Raw genomic sequence first — 26,474 nt, 5'->3', positions numbered from 1 at the left:
GGGTGGAAAACGGCATCTTGGAGAGTAAAAGTCAGAGTCAGGGGTGTAAGGTGGAGAACCCGATGAAGTTGATTATTTCCATAACTGTCATTGGTATGTATGTAAGTCTTAAGACTTACATGTTTGAGAATTTGAGCAACTCCTTTATCTCCTGTGCATTTATACTTACATCAAGGCCCAAATTCTTTCAGTGCATTATTTGCATGGTTTTTGAACACTATTTGGAAAATGCTTTAATGTCCCAAGGTTTCTCAAAGTATGGAGTCATCTAGCTCTTTATTTCTCCTTCATCTATGGTGGCCTTTTTCTTTGCTTGCCCAGGATCATTCTGATTTAACCTGCTGTCCTAGCATATCTATCTATAGCACCCATTTTCATTCAGCAGGGTCTGTGTTTGGGGGATAAATAATATACACTGCTCGTACTATTTAGGCTCCTGCAAGCCCCTTCTTTCTCAGCCCCTCTTTCTACTCCTAGTGTTATGTAAGCACGGAAAACCCATGGACTTTAAGCTCACCCCGTCACATGATTTGTCAAATGAAGAGTTAAGGAAAGGATAATTAATAGTTTCAAATACAGTATGTAGGTAAAGTGGAATCAGGAAAGAAAATAAAATTTGTGAATTTGCCAGTGATGAGATCATAATTTCATCACTCTGTTGGGACAAGAGCCAGGTTATAGAGGACTTACCAGGAAGTTAATAATGAGGAAGCATAAGCAACAGAGAGAGACTGTTCTTCCAAAAGTCCAGAAGGGAAAATATTTGGAACCAGTTAGGGAAAGGGGATGGAGGACTTAGGCAAAAAAAGGCTCAGTTGATTTGCTCCTTAGTATATGTGAGCCTGGCTCTCAAGGGAAGAACGTGATGGAGTGTGCTAGAGAGAGAAGCAACATGGACAGGAAAGCCCACATAGGGCTCTAGAAAACGGGAAATCCAGAGTGCAGTTCTGAAGAAAGCCGCAAATGTGTTCCTCAGAATCTGGGAGGGAGATACTGAAAATTAAATCAAACTACATTGAGATGTGTGGTTGAAGACAAAATTCTGGTGTTGCCAGATGGTCTCCGTCTTCTTAGTGAAGGAGCTAATGTTTTATCTTCTGTCACCACTTGTTGGCTTTGCAGCTCTTACTCCTGTGAGTCCCCAGCTGTGCCTTTGAGGCATCGTTGTCCTATCTCTGGACATTGTAACATCCTTTAAGTATTTTTAACTTAAAAAATTATAAAATAAAAATCAGTGTATGGAATTATTCCTGTTTAATTTCAAATAGTGGCCAATTGAATCAGCTCATACATGAGCTAGTCTGATAGGTTTTATTTTGCAGATTGAATATAGTTTTTTAAAGTATACATGTAGCTTGATCCCAAGGCCTACTAAAGCTAGCCAAATCACTAAGGAAAACATCTGTTTTGTTATCAGGCCAACACAAACTGCCTACAAGTTCAGCACATAAAAGACTTGTTCATGTGAACATAGGGTTAGTTTAGTACAGCTGTTTGTTCATCCAAGCAAAAAATGGATAATCTAATCTCAGCAAATTATTTTTGTTGTTAGTTTGAAAATAACCAATTTTGGTTTAACTTGATAAATATAATGAAATCAAATACAAGCAATTCATGTATGACATTTTTCCTATCTAAACAAAAGGCACCATGGGGTACAAAAATTCACTTTAGGAATTTTATTTGTGAATTGTAAACTCAATTACTTTTTAAATCTTTTAATCTATAAATTTTACAATATGGTGAATTGCCTACCTGTCATGTATAAAAACAATGTCTTTTACTAGTACTCATTTTAATAAAATAGAACAAAATTGATTTCGCATGTTAAGAACCTTTAATATGGAAATAATCATTCTGTGAATGTGCACGTTGATTTCTGTACTTGTGATTCAATATGCATTTTATTTCAGCATCTTTATCAGCAGCTATCTTAGGCAATCACAAGAACATACAATATTTAATGAACATTAGATACTGCCTCAAGAGTTAAGTTCTCAGTAACAAGATTCTCAAACTATGATTGGAGACTGGGCTTTTTTTAAAGTCCACTGAAATCCTCTTTTATAGAATTATTCAGAATAAAGCACAGGCAATCCTTGAAATAAGGTGCCTCTACCCTAGTACCTTGTTAGGCATTTCCTGTACTCTGATGCTTTTCTTTACTGTTCAGAAAAATGATATAATAGCCATAGATTTGTTTGGAGCATAATTCATATTTGAGAAGAAAACTTCAGTTTTATATATATGTTAAACTATTCAGGGTTTTTAGAAAAGCACATAGTCTAGGGGTAAAGGAACAGATAGTATTTTAGAATTTGTAGGCCAAGAAACAAAATCAAGGATTATCTGTCTGTCCATCTGGAAAACAAATTTCTTATTAATGAATTAAAAAATATAATAATAATATAGTACAATATTTAAAATATAGACCTACTAATAAGAGTAATGAAATTACTTTCCTTGGACAGCATTTCACTTACTGGGTTCAAAGTTTAATGTTCCCTATCATCAAAATCAGTTACTAATGCTCATTTGTCATTGCCGATAAGAAATGAGATTTTATGTATTTCTTCTTGGAAAATGTCTTTTCGCTCAGATACATAATACCAAATATTGATATCAATTCATGATATAAATATATTTGTTTTAATTGAACATATTCATCACTTGGAAGGCATTTATAGAATTCTATTAAACCCTCTCAATATTTACCTTTTATCTTATCAGTCACGTCCAGTTGAAGTTTAATGGAAGCTCTTCAATCACACAGTCAAATGGATTTTAAAATGTGATCATTTCCTCAGTAAAGCGTTCCCCTTGATATTTCCAGTACCTACCGGGCACCATACATAGTTATTACAATATTATTGAAATGTTTTCTAATCGACTGTTGATGTTGGTCCCACCGTCCTCAACTCAGTGTTGGTAGAACATTGAGAAGAAGGTAATGGGAAGAGAGGAAACCAGAGATGGAAACTATGATGGGCCTTATTTGCTGTCAGTCATAAATGCTGGGAACTTATCTTTTAGGATATTGTTATGGGGGGGTTGTTTTGTTTTTTGGTTTATTTTATTTTTTTACCACTTTTTTGTTTGTTTGCTTGGCCTCACTGTCCCGTATTGAAACAAATAAATCTCAAGGGGAAACCCAGTAGGTAACAATTAAATCTGAGATCGTTTTGGTTTAAAAGTCAGGCTAGAAAGCATGGAGCGTTAAAGAAGAGAATGAAAGTTCAGTTGTGCTGGACTGTAGTGTGTGAGATACGGGGCCTGCTTGGTGCATTCGATGGAAGTCAGCCGTCTATAGAATACAGTGCTGAGGGGACAGGAGCGGCTGCTTTCATTACTATACCTTGGTTAATTAATTCATGCTTCGGTGAGCTTTCTGGATCTTTCAGTGAGAACAGTTATACCTTTAAGTGACTAGTAGGTATACTCAGAAAAAGCCAATTTTCCTCTTGTACTTCAGAGCTCTCCTTGTGCAGATATGAAGTTCTTTTTGAAATGGTTATTCCTTTTTTTCCTTAAACCACCCTAACATATCATAGTATCTTAAATGTTTATTTGAAAGATGGCCAGTATATACAGCTTGTCTTCTATTAGTTTTACATCAAATCCTTGTTTTCGTCCTCTATGAATGAAGAAAATATTAATTGTCCAATATATCTAGCACTGGTTTTGGTAATAGCACTACCTAAGAATGAATAAAAATGAATGAATGTTCTCATTTGTTCTCACATTCAGCTTCATTGAGAGCTGAGTCTACAGAAGCTGTTTATACATGTATATCATGTAAAATAGTATAAATTAATTAAATGTTTGTTGATGGTATTTATAGTTAGAATGTCATTCAACAATTAGTTTTCCTCTTTTTATACTGTCAAACTAGTGGATAATGGACAGGACTATTGGCAGCTCACCAATAAGCTCTGTAATGGTAGTGGAAGGCCAGCATAGAAATTAACAACTCATGGAAAATAGAGAACATGTAAGGTCTCTACCTTCATACTTGGATTTTTGTATTTTTAATTGATTCCAAAAAGGATCTAGTTAATTTTAACTTTTGGAAGCATATCTGCAAATATATATAATCAGAACAGTATTGTGCCTACAGAAATCGCTCAGATATTTTTTCTTACAGAAATGCAAATTATGGTTGAAATACGGGAGACTGAGCCATATCAACCAACGTCAGTCAGTAGACATGCCATATACTTTTCTCTATTTTGATACCTACTATTTCATTTTTTTTTCTGCCCATGCATGACAATTTTAATGTTTTACATGGAAGAGTTGTAAAACATGAGTGTAGTTTCAGTGGCTGGTTTTGTGCAGCAAACATTAAGTCTGTTCCCATGAACATCCCCCTGGTGCAACCCTTAATAAATGCAAACTTTATTTTTAGTAATGACCTTTTGTAATGTGAGTCTTGATCCGTTGAGATGCTGTTCACTTTTGATGCATCTCCAAATCCCTTTTTTTATGCATTTTAAATCAACACACGCTTGCTCTGAATTTATGCATGTGGATAGATGGAGATGTAATTTAAACACATCTGTTCAAATATGCATTTCAGATCAACTTGGTGCCGGTTCTCATAACACGATGGAGTTTTTGACGGGTATTATTATATCCCTAAAGTACACACCAGATGGTATTTATTAGAGAATGAATAGAAATGAAGTTTAAGTATGTTGAGCTTTTTGTCTTAAGTCACTCATTTTTTAGTCATAAAACAGTAATGGTTTGATGACCTGTCCCTTAAGATAAAGCTTCATGTGAGACTGTTCTTCAGATGACTGTCTCTCAGTCAAGTTGAGATTAAAAATATTTTTTCGTTATGTAGTCACTGTCACTGAGAAAGTTAAATGAGAAAGGGATAGAGTAAATAATAGGCAATTAACAATCAGATACTAGCTACAGTTAATACTTCATAAGTCATATAAATAATAGACTTAAATATGTTGAACAGCTTCACTAAAAAAATCCTCATTCACTTGAGGCATATGTCAATGAATAGTTTCATACGTGTTAAAAATATTGTTATCTTTAGGGTCATTATTTCAATGCCAAGAATAGGATTTCTTTATTAATCTTCGAAGCTAACCTTTTTCCCTCAAATACTTGTACTAAGAATATATGGCATAGTAGATTCATAATTGAGTAACCTAAAATTAATATATAGAAATTCATTGCCTTTCAGGTTTACCATTTTCAGTTGTGAGCTACATCTAAGTGATTGTCATTTCAGTAAATACAGAGAAACATGACATAAGCACGCACTGCTCTTTCCCTGTGCCCCCTGTGCCCCTTCATCCCCACACCTGCGGAGGAGAAGCTGACAAGACTGAAGTTGCCCGTGTGAAGATGAGCCCCAGACGGGAGACCAGAGACTAGTGCAGGGTTTTCAGAGCCCTAACAACTAGCTCTTACACTTATTATCTTCTCCAGAATTTATAGCACTGGAAGCCAGTTTCAAAAGAGCTGAATCAAGGATAAGAAACACAATCTATATATGCTTGCTTTTTCTTACAGTTGAGCAGCAACTATATGCTCATGTCTACAATCAGATGCAAGTAAACCAGACTGAGATTACTTGTGAGTTATTATTGACTTCTACAAACAACACCACAACTTAAGTCTTTTTCTCAGAGAGTTAAACAGAGGGAGTGCAAAAGGAAAGTGATGATTTGTGAGGTAACCTGCAGTTATGTTAGGCAGTAATAGAAAACACTTTAAAATATTTGAAATAATATAATTGCTTTGCACTGGGAACACGTACATGAATAAAAGATGTTAGCAGGTGTCCTTCTAGTATGGCATCTCATGCTGTTGTATTTATTGGAAATATGCACACCATCGGCAGATTGAAATTTGTAAAAAGTAATTGAAACAGAAGGTTTGAATAAAAAACTCAGGCTTAAAATCATGTAACTTCTTTAAACTGAATTTCCAATTTAATAAAATACAATTTTTGTATTGTTACCTTTCTATCTTAGATTTTTCACTATTACTCTGAAAATCATATTTTTCTTGGTGTTTCATACTTTTAAAAAATACTTTAACACATAACCTCCAGTACTTGCCTATAATATTTGATTTGTCCATTGAAATCTTACAAAGATTTTTGTATCATTTTTATTTTTTGATGAGTAGGGTCTTAATGTTTTATGTATTTCTGGGTTATAATTTTTAATTTTTATGTTTAGTAACATACAGATTTGTAAACATCTCATTATAGTCAATATGCAAAGATACATTTCTTTATTGTTTCATGTTCATCAGTAAAACTGATTTTAATACAATAAATTATATGCATAACACAGTCTTAGCTTTAAATATACTCATCTAGAGTACAATTTGCTTTCTGGTGAAAATTTTTTTTTCTTTTTCACCCTTTTAATCCATTTAATGTACTTAATTATTAGGGAAAATGTAGAATCAAAAGTTCTCAAGCCTTAATCCGTTTGAATCAGATGCAGCTTCCTCCCCAACATTTCTTGTAATTCGGTCCTTTTGCTTATCTTCTAACTGTAAACTCATTTCCTACCCTCCCTCCTGCACTGCCACTACCACCATTCACCCCATGCCTGCTCCTCCACTAACAAATACTTTTTTTTTTAATTGAATTTATTGGAGTGGCATTGGTGCATAAAATTATATAGGTTTTAAGTGTACAACTCAATAAAACATCATCTGTGCGCTGCCTCATTGCCCAAAGCGAAGTCTCTTTCCAGCTCCCTTTATCCCCACTTTGTTCACTTCCACCCCCACCTCCCACCCCTTTCCCTCTTGCTATCACCACACTTGAGGGAAGCTCTGTCCCACACAGTCCCCGCTGGCCGGCGCAGATCAAGAAATAAACTACCAGATACGATTTGCCTGTCAGGAGAGGGGGTGGTGATTCCTTCCAGTGGAGAATGCCTGAGCCCTTCTCTTGAAGTGGCTTTTATTGAGTTTAGCTCTCTTTATAGGGATACCAAGTATGTGTGTAAAGCTCATCCATCAGTGTTAAACAGTAATGATTAAAGGAAGGAGATATGGTTCAAGGATAACAGTAAAGGGATTACAAGAGTTTTTCTCAGTCTAGGTCAGGTAAACAGAGTGACTACCTATTCGGACCTGAAACCTGGGAAAATAATATCCTATGCTCGGACCCCAATCACCATTACTCATTAACTTGAGGACATTCTTAGCAAAGCTGGCTTCATAGGATTTAATGCATTCCTTTTCCAGGCCTAATTGCCCCTGGAACTGCCTGATTTAGTTTAGGGCTGTACCAGCCTCTGGTATTGTTTCAAGCCCAAGTCAGGCATGGGGAGCAGAGCAACCAAGAGATAAGGTGACTTCTTTCGGATAGAATGAGGACTCCGGCCATGACGAAGCCAAGGGGTGAGGGTCTTTTGCCCCTTCTCTGTGTCCCCCAACTCTTTCCCAGATGGCCCCATATGTGACTGTGCCTGTCTTAGGTTGCCCCAGCCATCGAGGGGTCTTACCCATCATTAACTAACCAGCCACCATCCAGGGCCAAGCAGGGTAATATGTGTCCCTGCCAGTGGGAACAGGTTATGTCTCCTCAGTGGCCTGTTTTCCCAAGGCCTCCTTGCTCAGCTCCAGCCTTGGGGCCCTCTTGCCTGTTGGAGAGGCTACAGTCCCTGAAACCAGGGGGCACGGTTCCCAACACAAGCTGTTGTCTGTGTCTATGTCATATATATAGTACAATATATATGAATGACACAAACTTTATCATAAATATGTATTCGTAGGGAAATTTCCTATGTAAATTAGGCACAACAAGGGATTAATAGCAATAATAATAAAATAGGACAAGTATAACAATATACTATAATCAGAGTTATGTGAATATGGTCTCTCTCTTTCAAAATGTCATATTGTACTGAGCACACCTTTCACTTAAGGGAAACACTTTACAGCCTCTCTTAGCCATATCCAAATTGACAGCATCACTGTTCACTACTCTTGCAACTTGGGACTGTTATGAAGTAAAATAAGGGCTACTTGAACACGAGCTTGGGTTACTGTGCCAGTTGATCTGATAACCTAAAAGGTACTAAGTGGGTAGCAGGCAGGAGCATCCATGCTTGGAGGTGCTGGACTAAAGGATGACTCGTGTCCAGGGTGGGACAGAGCGGGGTGACGTGAGATTTTATCACGTGCTTATACTAGCCCACAATTTAAAGCTAATGAACTGTTTCTTTCTGGAATTTTCCATTTAATATTTTCAGACCGTGTTTGACTGTGGGTAACTGAAACCACGGAAAGTGAAACCACAGCCAAGGGGGGGGACTACTGAACTAACTGTGACCTGGTGCAAGTCCCTTACCCTTTCTGAGCTTCAGTTTCCTCATCTGTAAAATGAAGATGACAATAGCACTTACCTTATTAGATGTACTTGAAGGACTGAATAAGTTAATATACGGAAAGCCCTTAGAACTGTGCCTGGAGCAAAGTGCTATGTGGTTTCTATAACTATTAATATTCTACACTGCTGCTGCTGAGACTACTACTTATCTCTGACTGAAGACCTTGAAGGCAGGTATAACATCTTGTTGTCTTTATAAAGCACAGTGCTGGGATATAGAAAGTCCATCTTCCATGATATTGATTAAATTAAATGTTGATTATATTGATTATCAAGTTCATTGAAGACATCGATTGAATTGAATTTTCCTTGGGAACTCATCAAAGCCCAAAGTGACTTATCTCCCCACATTTCACAAAAATGATTTCAATATAGGGGTGAACTACATAAACATTTATTATGGTTCTTTCAGCCCCTGAGATATCGGTGCTAATGGTTCCTTATTCATTCTGTTTTTGTCTTCATGGACGCTTCCTTGACAATACTCCTAGAGATAACATCCAAGACTGCCCTTTCTTCCTTTCATAAAGCATTTTAGACTCACGAGTATGTCATGTCCACCTGTTTTCACCATTTGCTTTGCACTTTCGTACATCTGAAAACCATTTCATTCATCAGTACTTGCCTTTGCATTTTGCTCTCTCTTAAAGTCATTTTCTTGTGATTTTCCTTATGTTTATGTTCACGTTTTATGAAAGTGTCATCACACAATTAAAAACAATTCTTATTCAAGGCTACCTGGAGAATGTGACTTTGTCTTCAGGATGTCTTTGTGCAGGGAGCCTATTGTCATAGACCACACAGCCCTGTGTCTTGGACTTCAGCTATGATGAAATAGTCATTACTTGTGTTTGGCCGCCTGGGGTTTCTTCATTTACTTTTTTGATCAGAAATTGATGTGTTAAACTGTTTGCTAAAGGAAGCATTTGCTGTGATTGGAACTACACATAATGATTGAAGTGGAACATAAATTCTAGTGATGTTATACTCGGTTTCAGTTCATTTCAGCAGATTCCAAATTAGGAGGTGGCACTCTTTGGCTCTGTATGTCTTGTCACATCTACACACCTCTGCAGTGTTTTATCTCCCCCCCATCATGTCCCGTTTAGTGTTATTCCTAATTTCATTTTCTGTAAAGTTCGTAATCCCATTTATTCTACCACCCCCTCTTATCCCACCTTCCTCCTTTGTATGCTGTTGATCCTGGCATTGTCACCTCCACTGTGGCTCTAAATGCGAGATAACCCTCGAGTGTACTCCGATTCTGTTTCTAATACCCTTAGTTGTAGGTATTCAATTATCGTGGGTTGGATTGAGTCAAACTGTTTTCAACCAGGCTTTCATCTAGTAGAATTTACTACCCTGATGCCTGTCTGGTAGAGAGCATCAAACATTCACACACTTGCTGTTTACATTGGTGGTCACAGACAAACCTTTTGAACGGGCTGTTGTGCTTGAGAATTACTCCGTCTAACAGGTTTGAGAGGCAGTAGTGAGTGTTCAAATTCTGATTCCTTGGTGCAAATATGTCACCTCTCTGAACCTCTGCAAAGTAAACATATCGCCCCTTCCTTCTCACAGGATTGTTTTGATGTCTGTGAAATAACATAGAAAAAAGAATATCAGCATGTGATTCCTTGTGGGTCTTTATAGCCTTTTGTTGGATCTGAATTACATGAAAGACGGGGATATTTTGATTTCTGTGCCAGGCTATGAACTGTCCAGGGTTCGGTATCAAGTACCACAGTAGTTATCTAAATTTCTGAGATTTGTTTGCCAAAAATGATGTAATCGGGCTACTTTCTAGACCTTCCATGATTGGGGACATGATATGAAGTGTTAAAAAGTAACAAGATTTTTTGTTTTCTCACTGTCTCACTGAGCCAAGGGCTAGTTATGTCTATTAATGTTTCTATTCTCATGGGGTCCTATCTCTTTTTCTGTAATTTTGGCACCACTGAATGTGTGTGATAAAATCTAGGATTTCGTTAATATCTTTTTGTTAACTACTGGCACAGATGGGATAGCTGGTGAGGATTTTTTCCTACATTTCTTTTTTTTTTTTTTTCTTGAATGAAAGGATGAATACATGAGTAAAGCACTAGGAGTCAGAAAGCCGAATCTCTGCTTTCTCTCCTGTTAACTGGCTCTGTAACCATGGACAGTGACCTAATCCTTAGTGTCCTTGTTTTTCAACATGAGAGTAATAATCAAATAACTGAGGAATGACTGAAAAGATAATGTTAAGTGGGGTTTTTTTGTTGTTGTTATTTAGTAGCTGTGGAATTAGGAGTTGACACGCATGCTTCTCGATGAGTGTCTCAGGTCACTCCACAATGACACCTGTTATTATTGTTTCTGAAAAAGGAGGACTTGTGGAATAAGTGTGTATCTATTTGAAATCTACTGCTCTCCATCAGTGGGAGGCAGTTTGTCATTTAAGATCGCAGACTGAAAACAGACAGCTAGGATTCAGGTCCAGACTCTACTGCTTATTGCTCTGTGACCTTAGGTAAGTTACATAATCTCTCTGTTTTCACTGCCACATCTGTAAAATGGAGAAAATATTAGCTGCTTTGAGGAGTAAATGGGTCGATACATGAAAAGCATGTAAAAGAGTATCTAGCACAGAGCAAGTGCTCAGTAAGGTTCACAGGCTGGTGGCAGAAAATGCCACAGTATCAATCTGACATTGAGCTAGTTCATGCCTGTTTTCCTCCATGAACAATAATTTTGGGGATTGTTGTAGTGTCCTGATGTTCCCTAATGCAGTGGCTTTGTTCTTGGGTTTTGAAATGTTTCTTGGTTTAGGATCAGCTACCACCAGCCTGAAAGCAATGCCCAGCCTCTCAGCACTGCTGAACCAGCTGTGTAAGAAGCAGGCATCCTCCAAGGAGCTGCTTTGTGGCAAGAACTGAATTGGGCTGCTCACAACTGGGAAGAGCCTTGGACTGTTGTAGGATCAGTGAAGCACGCCTCAGGCTGGGCTTTGTGGCCATGGGCCGCAGCTGACAGGCCAGCCAGGTGCGGCGTGAGGCAGAACGGAATTGCCCCTTCAGGGCTAGAGATTTGGGGCACAAGGGGATCCGACAGGCAGTGTCATAAAAAGCGACAGGCCCTTCACATAAAGGCGACAGAGTCTAATGAACACACGTATTTCATGAAATTGTCATATGGAGAGGACTCTTGGCCCCATGCTGCCTCTCTGCCACAGCGGCCCCCATACATGCTGACTGGCTAGAACTTTGTCAAGAACATATCATCCATTAATAAACAACTTTTGAATGACGAGACTTACCATCTTCAAAACTAGAAGAGAGCAACTGTAATGAAAAATTGGAATAAAAACTCTCCTTTGATTTTCATAAATCTTGCTTCAATTTCAAGGATTCTAGCTTGAACCCTTTCCCTTCAAATGTTAAACTGAAAGCTGCAAAGGAGCTTAGGTTATTTAAAATAATCTTTCATCCTGTGTCAGTGTTTTTTCCTAAAAATATGATTTTAAAGCAAAAAAACCTGTTAACTAATACATTTTTTAAAGTACTCATTTGAGAAATGATAAGCAAATTGTAAGCGTGGAAAGCCAGGTCCGGCGGCATCTGCAGAGCCGTTAGCCCAGAGAGAAGCCTGTCACAAAGCCTCGGAACAACTTCTTTCCCATGCCAGAGAGAAAAAAGCTAGAAGTTCCCTTCTTGGACTTTAAAGTAAAATACTGAGATTTGTATTAGTCAATACAGGAACGATTATTGCTAGGTGTGAATAAAGTCTGTTGCTTTATTGTGTGCATTTATTCATTGCCCCTGTCTTTTCCCCCATCACCTTTATTTCAATAGGCACCTTTATCTGTGTGGCTGTTCCTCATTGCTGCAGGGTTAAGAATGTGAATACGGTTCCATCCTAGTCCTCCAGATGTGAATGGCTTATGAGGAGATTTAAGACAATGAAATGAATGCGAAAGGTGCCAAGCAGAACATAATAGGGCCGTCACAGCGGTCTAAAGGAGGGACTTGAATGAGCTGAGATGCGGAGAGAAGATCAGGAAAAAATTTCATCAGAGAGATGGGCCACAGGGAATGAATAGTGTGAATAGGTGCCAATAGATTGTAGACCAGGATTGCTCAGGGGGGAAGTATTCTGATTTGAATTGTCTCAGTGAGAATTCGTGATAATGGAAAGGTTGATTAAGGGCAACATTTTGAAGGGCATCATATCCCTTGAATCTCACCCTGGGATAGTCTTGAGAGTACTTAACAATACTCACTCATGGGCCTGGTTGGTTAGATTCTCTGCAGATAATATTTTTGGCTTTGTGTAAACAGTCCTTGTTGGAACTGTCACAATTACTTAACTCTGCTCTTGTAGCCAAAGCAGCCATAGATACTGTGTAATGAATGGGTGTGGCTGTGTTCCAATAAAACTTTATTTATAAAAACAGTCTGAATTTTGCCCAGGAGTCAGTTTACTAACCCTTGATCTGATTTTTAGGGTAAATTGAGTTTAAATAAGACGTAAGTTCAACTACTAAGGAATAAAAAAAGTAACTGTAATAGTTCTGTGTTTTGATTTGATGGCTTCTGGGGCATGCAATCATGTGCTCTCTTTCTCTGTGTGTGTATATTTTTTAGTATTATTTTTGATGATACTATACAAATTGCTTTTTAGGATAGCATTAGATGTGAAATGTAATGCCCCCGAGTGCCATTTCTTCATGATGGCAACACTTCCATTAAAAGTAAAAATTTGCCTAATTTCTTATTTATAGTGGGTATCAGAGGCATTATGATTGTGTAACATCATAAATTATTCTTCCTGAGACCCCATGTGAGTCACCTTCCCATTAAAGAATGCTATGATCTGGGTTTGAGTCTGCAAAATTTCAGTAAGTGTGTGTTTTCTTTGAACTTTAATTTTAGAAGATTTAAGAAACTTGTCCAACTTTGTAGTTTTTGCCCTGTCCTGATATTCATTTAATTGGTTCTGCTAATGTGAATGCCCTTTCAAATATGAAAAAAATAAAGCAAGAGGAAAAAGTTGATTATTTCTGTAATTGGATTTTTCTCTTGAGTAAAACGATTTCACCCACTTTATATTTCTGACTTAAGGGATGGGGATGGGGAACCAATTTCCTTCATATTGTAGTCAGAAGCAGACAGAAAAAGGTACAGTTTGTTCCAAGGTATCAGAATAGCATATTGGTTTTGGTTGTAATTAATTACTGATGCTGAATATACTCTGGCCCCTGCTTTCATTCCCAAATCTAAATTTCCACTGTGTGCAAAATAATTCTATCCAGGAAGAATTCTAATTACTTTAGTAATTATCGTCTTATCTCTAAATGGAATTCAGACGTTTGCTGCAGTTTATGAATGTTAGAAATGTTTCATTTCCTTTTCACCTTGAATAACAGAAAAATACACATTACTGAATCTGGCTGCATTGAACCTTGTAATTCGTGTTACTATAGAAACAGAAAAACTCATATAAGAATTGTGTTAACAGTACTATAGATAGTAAATACCTTCACTTTAACCAGCAGTATCATAAAATGATTTTAATAACATGTGCAAAATTTCTGTGAATTTTAATATGATTTCTTTTAAAATTATAACAATATTATTCACTAAGCTTTTAATCTTTAAAGCAATATCTTTGGTCTTATATAAGGGTTTGTGCTTATTTCAAAATAGTTGCTGTGGAATTAAAGTATAGTGTTATAGAATAAAAAAAACTTACTTTACATAGTACTTAATTTTTAGTTAATAGTGATGATTCTTCTGATTTTTGCTTGAAGACAATCTGCATATTTTGGATTTATACCAGGTTCAGAAATGTAATGGACGACACTAAGTTCTTTGGTGTTATCTGCATTGGTTGGTCCCCTCTCTTATATTTGGCTTATTTGACAACCATTTTTCTTTTGAGTTTAAGAAACGCTTTTTCCATATATTTGATCAGTACTTACTACAGATATTTAATAGTTAAGTATTTTTTTACCATGTTAAATTCTAACTTCTCAGGATATCCAAAAATTTCCAAAGCTTTAACAAATCATTTGTCATTTTAGCCATATTCTTCTTTCTTTCCTTGTCTCAGACATACTACTTTTTTACTTCAACAACGTAAAATTGTACCAAATTTAAATAAGTCATCTGGATTTTTTTTTTAGCCTGGTAAAAAGTAGTTTTATTACCTTTAAAGGGAGAGGATAATATTTAAAAACTAATTGCTACTAAATTTTTCTCAAGAAGAAGCCTTGAAAGACTACCTTTGATTATAAATATCACTTAAAATTAATAAGTGAATTGTACATTAGCATGTAGATTTTGGTTACTATTTGAAAGTAATTCCTTCTAACACGTTGCCTTAAACTTCTCTCGAAAGGTCAGAAATTTTATGAGTTCTACTTTGTAAAAGATCATGGCTATTCATTTGTAGAAGTACCCCTATATTATTGTATTCAGTTTGCAAACAAATAGGGTTGACGTTTTTCTATACCTATATTTTTACCATTTATTTCCAATTTTAGTACTTTATTCTAAGAGAATGTGGTCTGTGTAAATATAATCTCATTAAAGTACTAGAATATGTGCATTGGTGAATTTGATTGTTTTAATCAGGCACCCGTAGGAAGAAAAACTACGTTAGGTGTTTCTAACACAGAGAATATTTAATATAGGAAATTCATTACATAGAATATTGGAAAAGCAAAGGCCAGGATTCGATGTAACCAGAGGATAATAACTACTACAAGCGGTTACTGCCACTAGGGCTAAGAGGACAAAAGGAAGAGGGTGTGTTACTAGAACCTAGGAGCGAGGACTGTGGGATGGCTGCCTCGGCAACAGGAGGTAACCACTTCCGGACCCCCGGACACCCGTCCGCTTCTTTCACTCTCACCTTCAGATCTGCTGTCCAGGCCTCCTTTCTCAGGACCTAATAGGAAGCCCCTGCCAAAGGAACCAAATGGACTTTTTGGACTTCTAGCCCCAGTATTTACCTACTGTGCAGAATATATGAGTGTGAGGCTAAGAGACGGCAGGAATAACAAGTTTTTCTCATCCCATTAGTAATCTCATAACTGACAGAGTAGGACCCATTTTATATTACTGATTTTTCTCTTCGGTTAAGCTTTATGAAATTGGTGATACCTGACCATTTTGATTTGGAAACAAACAAACCAAACGAACCAATAAGACAGCAGTATCATATGACTCAACTTTCAGATTCTACAAAATCTACCCCTGCCTTGATGGTTAGTTCTCTCACATTGATCAGAGGAACTTTACTTTCTGTAATATCCAGACTGTCAAAAATGACCTATTATCCATTTTTTTCCATATATGTATATGGAAAAAAATATACTTACTTAATTTTTAGTTAATAGTGATGATTCTTCTGATTTTTGCTTGAAGACAATCTGCATATTTTGGATTTATACCAGGTTCAGAAATGTAATGGATGACACTAAGTTCTTTGGTGTTATCTGCATTGGTTGGTCCCCTCTCTTATATTTGGCTTATTTAACAACCGTTTTATATTTGTTGCTGATCAAGAAGCAGTCACAGAAGGGTTCCCTAATCTTATTTGGGTCACAGAAGGCTCTAAGAATCAGAATAAAACAATGGTCACTCCACCCTGAAATATATACATATAATTTTGCATGTAATTTTAGTGGGCCCATGGACGCCAAGAAAAGAAACCCTAGGTTGGCATAAAGAAAGGGCATTGTTGACATCGGTACATTTTTTGTGTGCTTTTTTAATCTTTACTCGTCATAAGCACAGCTACTGGAAATCCATAGTGTAGATATACACCACCCTCTCGTGAGTTGTCAGTGGGAGAGTAATTCTAGGTACTTAAATAGTGAATACCACAGGTAGAGAGAGACAGAGACATAAAAGGTGGATGGATGGCTTTTCAACCCTTATTTAAATGTTTTAGTGCTTTTTCTGTTTTCAGCCAAGGATCTTTAAGAATTTTTTTTCATAAAACTATGAAAATAAATTTAAAGCTACTGAAAATTTTCTTAAACACATATGAAGATGTCCTATTCTTTCTCCTTAAATTTCTTTTTCTCACTCATCTGCACCTCCAGTAATATGTTGAACAGAAGAACTAAGAACAGAAAGCTTAGTGGGAAAGCCTTCAGTCTTTCACTGTATGTGTGATAATAGCTGTAGACCCTTGATTGGGTTGAGGTAGTTCCCTTCTATTTCCTTTTTACAGAGAGTTTTTATCATGAATGAGCATTGGATTTGTTAACCTAGTTTTCTGCATCTACTAAGATCACCTCTGTTCTTTTAATGTGGCATATTGTAGTGATTGATATTTGTATATCAAACCAGCCTTTGAGCTCTTGTGACTAAAACTTGGATGTGATGTGCAATCCTCTTTATATGTTTCTGGGTTCAGTTTGCTAATGTTTAGTTGAGAAATTTTATCTCCAGGTTCATAAGGGGTATTGGTCTGGAATTTATTTCTCTCTTTCTCTAGTAGCTTCATATAGGCTACTGCTGCACTCATAAAAATTAGTTCCTTTCTCATTTAGCTTTGAAATTGTTTCTGTAGAACTAGCTTTATTCTTTTTTAAGTGTTTAATCGAATTCGCCAATGAAACCTCTGGGACTGGATTGTTTGTGTTGTTTTCTTATGTTGGCAATATTTTTTAATTACAAATTAAATTTTAGTAATAGGTAAAAGACGTACCAGATTTTCTGTTTCTTCTTGAGCCAGTTTTTATAATTTACGTCTTTCAAATAATTTGGCCATTTCATCTCAGTTTTTAATTTTTTGGTGTAAAATATACAGTTAGTATCTTTTTTTGATGTATAATTGACATATAAAATCCTATTAGATGTATATCATAGGGATTCAATATTTATATATACTATGAAATGATCCCCCCAATAAATCTAGTTACCATCTGTCACCTTACAAAGTTACTACAATATTATTGACTCTATTCCCTATGCTATACTTTATATCTCCATTATTTATTTTGTAACTGAAAGTTTCTATCTCTTCTTAATCCTCTTCACCTATTCTGCCCGCCCTCTAATCCCTCCCCACTCTGGTAACTACCAGTTTGTTTCCTCTATCTATGAATCTGTTTCTCTTTTGCTTTGTATGTTTGTTGACTTTTTGATTCTACATATAATGAAATCATACCATATTTGTCTTTCTGTATGTGACTTCATTCACTTAGCATAGTACCCTCTAGGTACATCCATGTTGTTGCAAATGGCAGGGTTTTCTTCTTTTTATGGCTAAATAATATTCCGTTGTATTATTTGAGAGAAAGAAACTTTTTTCTACCCTTGACAATTTTTTCAGCTGGCCTAATAATTAAATCTACATGAGACAAATTAACAAGAGAAAATAACCAAATTTCATTTCATATGTATATTTGTGAACCTCACATAATGAGAGTCAGAGATGCCACATACATGAGAGGTTCAGAAACCGTAAGTTAAAATGAATATGTAGCATTCTGAGCTAAGGATAAGGAAAATCACCTTGGGGCTTCAGACAGGAGGAAGATCATTTCAGGATGATAAAAAGAGCAGATATTCAGTAATTAGTAGTTTGCCGTATGGATAAGTCAAAATTTTATCTCTGACAATCTTTTATTATGGATAAGGCCCCTAATTTAAGTTCTTCTGGGTAGTTAAGAAGGGCAGAAGTTGCCCTTGAGCCCACAGGATCTCAGTTGACTTTAGCTCAAAATAATCTGCATACCCCAAAGGTACATCTAGAGGTGATTAGTTCTGAACCCCTACAATATAGCATATCATCTTTCATTTGTTGATAGACACTCCATATCTTGGCTGTTGTAAATAGTGCTTCAGTGAACATTGGGGTGCAAATCTCTCTCCAAATTAGTGCTTTTGTTTTCTTTGGGCATATACTTAGAAATGGAATTGCTGGATCTTATGGTAGTTCTGTTTTTAATTTTTTGAAAGAATCTCCATACTGTTTTCCATAGTGGCTGCAAATTGAAGACGATATCAATAAATGGGTAGACAGATAGATCGTTCTCATGAATTGGAAGAATTAATATTGTTAAAATGTTCATAACCCCCAAAGCAATCTACAGATTCAGTGCAATCCCCATCTAAATATCAATGGCATTTTTCACAGAACAAAACAAAGAGTTGTAAAATGTCTATGGAACCACACAGGACCCTGACTAGTCAAAGCAATTTTGAGAAAGAAGAACAATGGTGGAGATATCATACTCCCTGATTTCAAACTATACTACAAAACTGTAGTAATCAAAACAATATGGTACTGGCATGAAAGTGGGCACATAGATCAGTGGAACAGAATAGAGAGCCAGAAGCAAACCCATACGTAGAGGGTCAATTAACCTTAGTATCCTTTTAATGTTGATCCCCATCTGTAGTGGTCTTTCCTTCGTGCCTGAAGTTGGTAATTTCTTTTTTCTTCTCAGTTTAGCTAGTAGTTTAGTAGTTTTGTTGTTCTTATTTCCAAATATGCACCTTTACTTCTATTAATTTTTCTCTATTTTCTATTTGAGTGATTTCTTTTACCTTAATTATTTTTTTGTCTTATTTTGGTTTTGATTTCATTTGATTATTTGGTTTTTAGCTTTTTGAGGTGGAATTTTAGATTATTGTGTTGAATTCTTTCTAACACAGACATTTAAATCTATAATTTTTTAAAGCACTGCTTTAGCTGCTTCCCATATATTTAGATACATTGATTTCCATTCAGTTCAAGATATTTTCTTCCCCTTCCTACCTCCAGTTTGCTTTTCCTAGAAGTATTGAGTACTTGTCCTGGAATTAATCTCCATAGGACTAAAAAATATTTCTTTCAATCATGTTTAGGTTATGCCTAATAATTTTAATAGGCCTAGTTCTTTTTCTGGTTGTTTATATATTATTCTTTTGAGATAATAGCATATGTGTTAGTTCTAGTTTTTCCACATGTGCAATATGTAACTAATAATTTATTGATCTAAAGAATGAACTAGAATCAACCTTTTTCCTATTTTTGCCAGTGTAACAGCAAATTTCAACAGAAGATCTTGAGATGAATGAAAGTACACATTTTAATAGAATTTCAAATTCATTATGGAATATATGTATGTGTATTTTTTTTATTTAAGGTAAATAAATACCACTTAAAATATTGGGGCTTCCTTAAATCCTAGCCAGGGCCAGCAAATAGGTAGTACTCTCCTCACAGGTCCTGATAGACTTTCTTAACTCATCGTCTTCTGCCAGGGCAGATGCATCATTGGAATCTTGCTCATTGATTCCATTTCCAAGTAATTTAATGAATTCATTTTGCCAGTAAATAGCTTGTGTAAGTCTGACAGAATAATGGGTCAAAATTTCTGTTTGTAATCTAATCAAATATTTCTACATTCATCTTTCAGAAGTATTCCCTAATGCTACTATGAAAATATAAATATAGAAAGTCTTTTAAATTTTAAAAACACTAGTAATTATATTCATTAGACTCATAGCTTTAATAAATTCATGGAAATTATAATTTTTTAAATTTTAGTATTTTGAAAATTCATAGCTTCTCGAAAACAGCATTTATTCATAATTAACATAGTAAATATTTAGAATATTATTGTATTTTATACCACATATAATTTCTTCATAGTCACTTAAATCATAGGTAATTTAGAACTTGGTCCACTTCAAATTTACTTGATTTCCTCGTGCACTGAAGAGAATTATTTACTAAGCAAATTAACACCATAAATATGAGGGGGTTTTTTGTTGTTGTTTGTTCACTAAAGGAGTTGAATTATTTTTAAGAACATGAGTAGCATTATTTGCCTATATAAAGTTAATGTATAGAGGAGACTCATCTAACACTAAAGTGCAGTCTCTACTTTGAAAACATGTTATAGGCAATCAGTTTATATTCTTAAATACTTTGAAACCAATTAAACTACTTTTACATTCGGACTAACATAGGTCTTTCACTAATTCATAGTGGCCTACTCCCTTCCCTGTTATCAGTCAACTTTTTATGTAGATTATCAAATATACCCATGCATTGAACATTTCCTTCCTTAGCATTTATTATGACTAGTGTAAAGTTTTGCCTTTTCTTTTTCACTGTGGACCTTTAAGCCAAAGTAAGCAGTGTTGCGTAATACTGCGCTCAACTATACTGGATCAAGAAGGATTGGGGGGTGGGAAGGAATCAGTAAGGTACTTTCCTTTGGGAATACCCCATAATCTAGTGCCAAGTTCGTTCTAACTCACAGCCTAAGACAATAATCAATTGTCTTTGTTTCTGTAGTATTTCACTGGCAGTTGCTAAGATTTTTTTTTTTTTAATTTCCTAGGAGAGATAGACTCTTCTCTGTCATTTCTGCTGTGATCTATGACTTTTACTTTTTGTTATGGATTTCTTGAGTAGTTGTAAGTCAAGTATAAAAATTGGCCTATTGAAGTTATTGATATAGTTTTCTATTCCATGTACTTAGTAAGTATCAAAAATGGTCTTATTTTGTATAGCTTACTTTAAAAGCATATTTTTTATGGTTTTCAAACATAATTTTGATAATCACCCTTAAAGATGGAAAAATATTTTTATATCATAATAAAAATTAAAATTATTTTTCTTCAAATATACTGTTTCATTTTTCTCTATGCATATTGTCTTTTTTCCTATTTATCATCACAGAAAAGTGCCTGCCTTTGTAATTTATACTGATTAAAGTTCAGACAAATAATAGCTAGATGAGACTAAATAGAAATTAAGAAAGAAATATTTTTAAAAATAAATTTGTCATTCTTTCACACAGGCATTAAAGAATTATGCAAAGTATGTATGAAAAGCTGTTGTTTTAATGAAGTAGTTTGTATTACACATCCAGTAATTTCATTTTTCTCATTGTTACATCCTTTTGTTCTTTCTTATACCCCCAAATATTTACTATATCTTCATGAGATAAACTGTCCTATTCATTCCTATATAAGTGCATTTAGTGATAGAAAAATCAATATAGGGAGGTATTCTACGATTTGAAATGTTTGAGGCGATTTTTGTTGTTGTTCAGGGATTGAGAATAATATTAGAATTTTGAACACTGTTGATGTGGTGTTGTTCTTATGCTGTTAATATACAATAGACTACTTTAGCATACTTGAAAAACTCAATGGCCACAGGGGAATGATTTTCAAGATGCTCACATTTGGACCTATCAAAAACAAAGGCAGCTTGTTACCCAGTCACTGTGTAATGAAAAGCATTTAGTGCTTTGTTTTTAAATAATAAAGGACAGAAAGAATAACTTTTTATTGATGGAAAGTCTCGACCATGAATGAAAGGGATAAAAATAAAAGAACCTGGAGGAAATAGGCACATTTGCATCGAGCAGAGGAAGAATTGTGAAAAGTTTTGTTGATATACTCAGAAATAGGAAAAAATGTTGCATCTCTAAAAGAAAATCAGTATGCCATGAAAAGGAAAATTGGAGAATGAGAAAAATTTTAAATAAGATATTCAATTAAGTTTTTCAGTAGAAGAGTTGAAAAATGAACCCAAGTAAATCTTCCAGAAAATGGAACAAAAGGACAAAATGGAAAATAGCAGTAGATAAACTTAGAGCCAATTCCATAGTTTCAGTGTTTGAAGGAGAGGCATCCCAGAGAGAGAAAAAAATGATGTAAAAAAGAACATAAAATTTCCTAACTCTAAAAAACAGAAGTCTCCAGATTGTACCCTGTATGAAAATTTAAATATCTAATGCAAGGCCTATTATCATAGAATTTAAAATCTTAAGAATAAATTTAATATCCTAAAAGCTTTCAAAAAGAAAGTGGAGGTACATGAAGAGAAGCGTGCCTCAGAGTGAATCTGGACATCTCATCAGCTGTGCCAGCCTAGACAAAATGGAACAATATGTAATTCTGATGGCTAATACTTTTCATTTTGGGGTGTTATGCACAACCACTATCAATCATGAAATAGTTCATGATGCTAAGACAATAGCAAAATTTTGCTAGCACTCTTTCTAATGATGCTTCTGAACTAACGCTCCAGCAGAAATATAGAGTATAGAATATTCAAGAATTAGGAAGACATAGGACCCAGGAAAAGCAGAATTGAAAAAAGGAGACCAAAGAATAACATTCCATTATTACAGCTGGTTCAGTATGAAAGCAGCACACATTTGAAGAAAGTAAGAGTGGCATTTTGCGGGGGGGGCAGTGAAACTGGTCAATGATATAATATCTTGAAAGCTTAGAAAGTAGTATCAGTTTTTGATTGATCTGATAAGAGTATCGGGAAAACATTAGCATAGATACCTAGAATATTAAGAACAAAATTTAAAAAGAGGCAATTATTAACTCTGAAAAATTCAACATTGTGACAAAAGAAACTTAATGAGAGTATACCAGTTGGCTCTGCAATGAACAATGTCTTTACATTTATACCATTGGAAATATTATTAATTTAACTAAAATTTGTGCAGTGATTATATAGTGAAAGGAGGGATATAGTAGTTTAAAAAGCTAAATCCTCATTTACCTTAATAGAGAAGTCAGTAAATATTGCGGGAAAATCAGTAAATACAGAAATAGCAGATTAAATATCTTAAAATAGAAAAGAACAAAGAAACATCTATAAGAATTTGAAATGGGTATTTCTTGAGGATGACAGGGGTCCACTGTTTTTCATAAACTCTTAGTATCTGGGGCTCTTTAAAACTATTTGCAAATGTCTCTTTTCTAAAACTAAATTAAATTTTAAAAGGAAAAATTTAAATGTTAAAATGTGAGGGAAATAGAATAATTATGGATTGTAGTCAAGTTTTTACATTTTTGTCTCATTTTTTAGAGTTCCTGGAATAACTGTTGCTACAGATATTATCTGTGGTTTTCCTGGAGAAACAGATCAGGATTTTCAAGAAACAGTGAAACTTGTCGAAGAGTACAAATTTCCAAGCCTCTTTATTAACCAGTTTTACCCAAGACCAGGAACTCCTGCTGCAAAAATGGAACAAGTTCCAGCACAAGTGGTAAGATATTTTTCTTGTAAGGTTTTCTATATAGCCAATTGATATTAAAATGTGTGTGTTGCTTATCTTAACACAATTGGCTGATAGTATAACCCTTAAGTTATAAAAGATGGGGAGTTTTCCACATAGGGGTCAGGGTGGGGGGCTTTGTGGAAGTTAAATGGCCTTAGGCACCTGAAGAATCACCTTTTTTTGTTCTTTTTTGGAGAATGAGGTTCAGGTGACACTGGGAAAGAAACTTAACTAAAACTAGTATTTGCCCATGTTTAGAAAATAAATTCTTGGATGTTTCAAAATCAGGCAACATTTAAATGTCTAAGCAAAGGAGACCTTATATTTATGCCGCTTTTTAAGAGACCCTTTCGTAATTTGTTACTTCTAGAGAGGGTCCCATGGTTTTCCTATTTTTTCTATGGTGCGGATTTGTCTCTTTCTCTCTCTCTCCCTCAGGTGTATATTGCTTTTGTAATGCGCTCTCTCTCTCCCTCTCTCATATATTGCTTTTGTAATCAATCTCAATATAATTTTATCCTTACATGTTCATAGGTATATTACAATAAAATGACTTAAAATAAATGTGAACAGTTTGAGACTCAGTAAAGGCAAAGTGTTTCCCAGAATGTCCCAGAAATTAATAGCCTCGAACAAATATTTAGTGTCTAGGTTCATTAGCTAAAGATGGAAAAATGTAAATAAGCCTTAAGAGGGGGGAAATCCAAGATGCTGGAGGAGTAAATGGAAGCTACACTAACCTCCTCCTAGGACCAATCTGGAATTACAACTAAATTATAAAATCATTCTGAAGAACCAACTAAGCACTTGCTGGAGAGAAGCCTTATAACCAAGGACAGACAGAAGAAACCACTTCATCACAACAAGACTGGTAGGAAGTGCAGAGGAGGAGCTAGAGGGCTAACTGTGCTCCCACAGGCGGCAGCTGAAGATCCAAAGAAATAGTTCAATAGCTGGCAGGTTCCCCTGAGAGGTGTAGGGTCTAAACCCCAAGCTTGGTTCCTTAGCCTATAGCACCGGAGCTGGAAAAGGAACCCAGATAACATCCAGCTGTGAAAAGCAGCCAGGTTTCTGTCTGCCAGGAAGACATGGCTGGACACCCAGAGAGCTTAAAGGCCCCATGCACAAAATTTTGTTTGCAGCCACTTACCCTGGGCTCTCACAGAGAGAGGGCAGAGTAGATGGGAGTAGCTTGAGGAGAGTCTGGGAGTGGTGGCTCTGGGGAGAGAACTGAAGGAACAGCCACCAGGATCCCTGTGCTGAGTCATTCCCCGTATGCAGAAGCCGTCTTTCTCAGGCAGAGCACTCCTTCCTAAGTGGCATCAGCCTTGAGGGGAAGCAATAGCCCCACCAGCAGGAATTACTCTGCCCCAACCTGTGGTGCTTAAGCCTGAGGGCTGATTAGGGATTGAGTAGATTAACAGCTGATCAGTTTAACAGCTGATTAATTTGACAACTGAGACGGAATATACAGAGAAGTAGCCAAAATGAGAAGACAAAGAAACGGACCCCACATGAAAAAACAGAGAATTCTCCAGAAAAAGAACTAGATGAAAAGAAGGCAAGCAGTTTATCAGATAGAGATTTTAGAGTAATGATTATAAGGATATTCAACAGCATAAAAAAAGACATAGAAACCACAAAAAAGGACCAATCAGAAATAAAGAATGCAATATTTGAAATAAATAATACACTGGAAGGAATTAACAGTAGGTCAGATGAAGCAAAGGATCAAATCAGTGATTTGGAAGACAAGATAGGAAAAACACCCAGGCAGAGTTTAGCAAAAAGAAAAAAGAATTTTAAAAAATGAGAGCTTAAGAAACATTTTGGACAACATGAAATGTAACAGCATCTGCATCATGGGAGTACCGGCAGGAGAAGAGAGTGAGCAAGGGATTAAGAGCCTATTTGAAAACTTCCCTAATCTAGGGAAGGATAAATACGCTTTAAGGGGAAGTAGAATATTTTTTACTGAAAATTTTCTACTTTGTTTCTAATAACTAAAAAGTAATGTGCCTTGCCATTAATTTTCTTTAAATACTCTCATGAATAAATACTAAAAGGAATAACAAAGCTTGTTACTGTTTTTCTTTTTTTTCTTTTATTTTTGTTCAATTACTGTTGTCCTCATTTTTCCCCCATTACTCTCCCCTGCCCTGCCTACCTCCCACCTCCTACTTTCAGTCCTTCCCCCACCATCCCCCCCCTCCCCATTGTCTTTGTCCACGCGTGGGTCCTTCATTTGTGTTCCTTGACCCTTCCCCTTCATTCCCCATTATCTCCCTCCCCCCTTCCCTCTGGTCACTGTCAGTTTGTTCTTTATTTCCATGTCTCTTGTTCTATTTTGCTTGCTTGTTTGTTTTATTGATTAGGTTCCATTTGTAGGTGAGATCATTTGGTATTTGCCTTTCACTGACTGCCTTATCTCACTTAGCATAATACTCTCTAGCTCCACCCATGCTGTCGCAAAGAGTAGGAGTTCCTTCTTTCTTTCTGCTGCCTAGTATTCTATTGTGTAATTGTACCACAGTTTTCTGAGCCACTCATTTATTGATGGGCACTTAGGTTGTTCGCAGCACTTGGCTATTGTTAATAACACTGCTATGAACATTGGGGTGCATAGGTTCTTTTGAATTGGTGTTTCAGGATTCTTAGGGTATAATCCCAGAAGTGGAATCTCTGAATCAAAACACAAATCCGTTTTTGGTTTTTTTTGAGGAAATTCCATACTGTTTTCCGTAGTGCCTGCACCAGTCTGCATTCCCACCAGCAGTGCACTAGGGTTCCCTTTTCTCCACATTCTTGCCAGCACTTGTTTGGTAATTTGTTTATGATGGCCATTCTGACTGGTGTGAGGTGGTATCTCATTGTGGTTTTAATTTGCATCTCTGTGATGGTTAGTGATGCTGAGCACCCTTTCATATGTCTCTGGGGCCTGTATATGTTCTCCTTGGAGAAGTGTCTGTTCAGGTCCTTTGCCGATTTTTTAGTTGGATCATTTGTCTTCCTGGAGTGGAGTCGTGTGAGTTCTTTATCTATTTTGGAGATCAA

At 35.9% G+C, this 26,474-nt stretch overlaps 1 protein-coding gene across 5 annotated transcripts in view; it reads left to right on the top strand.

The window, feature by feature from the left end:
• The window catches only part of CDKAL1 (CDK5 regulatory subunit associated protein 1 like 1), a 609,813-nt gene that overhangs the window by 431,503 nt on the left and 151,836 nt on the right, over positions 1-26,474 (top strand). For all 5 annotated transcript variants that reach the window (XM_054592196.1, XM_054592193.1, XM_054592194.1 and 2 more), the window contains one exon: positions 23,228-23,408. In XM_054592196.1, coding sequence (XP_054448171.1) covers positions 23,228-23,408 — 181 coding nt within the window. The remainder of the gene's footprint in view (positions 1-23,227; positions 23,409-26,474) is intronic.

This window comes from Pteronotus mesoamericanus, unplaced genomic scaffold, assembly GCF_021234165.1.
Source record: "Pteronotus mesoamericanus isolate MK-2021 breed Mesoamerican mustached bat unplaced genomic scaffold, CSHL_Meso_final scaffold_31, whole genome shotgun sequence".
NCBI lineage: Eukaryota > Metazoa > Chordata > Mammalia > Chiroptera > Mormoopidae > Pteronotus > Pteronotus mesoamericanus.
The sequence above is the reverse complement of the archived record's forward strand: the minus strand, read 5'-3'. Positions and strand labels throughout refer to the sequence as shown.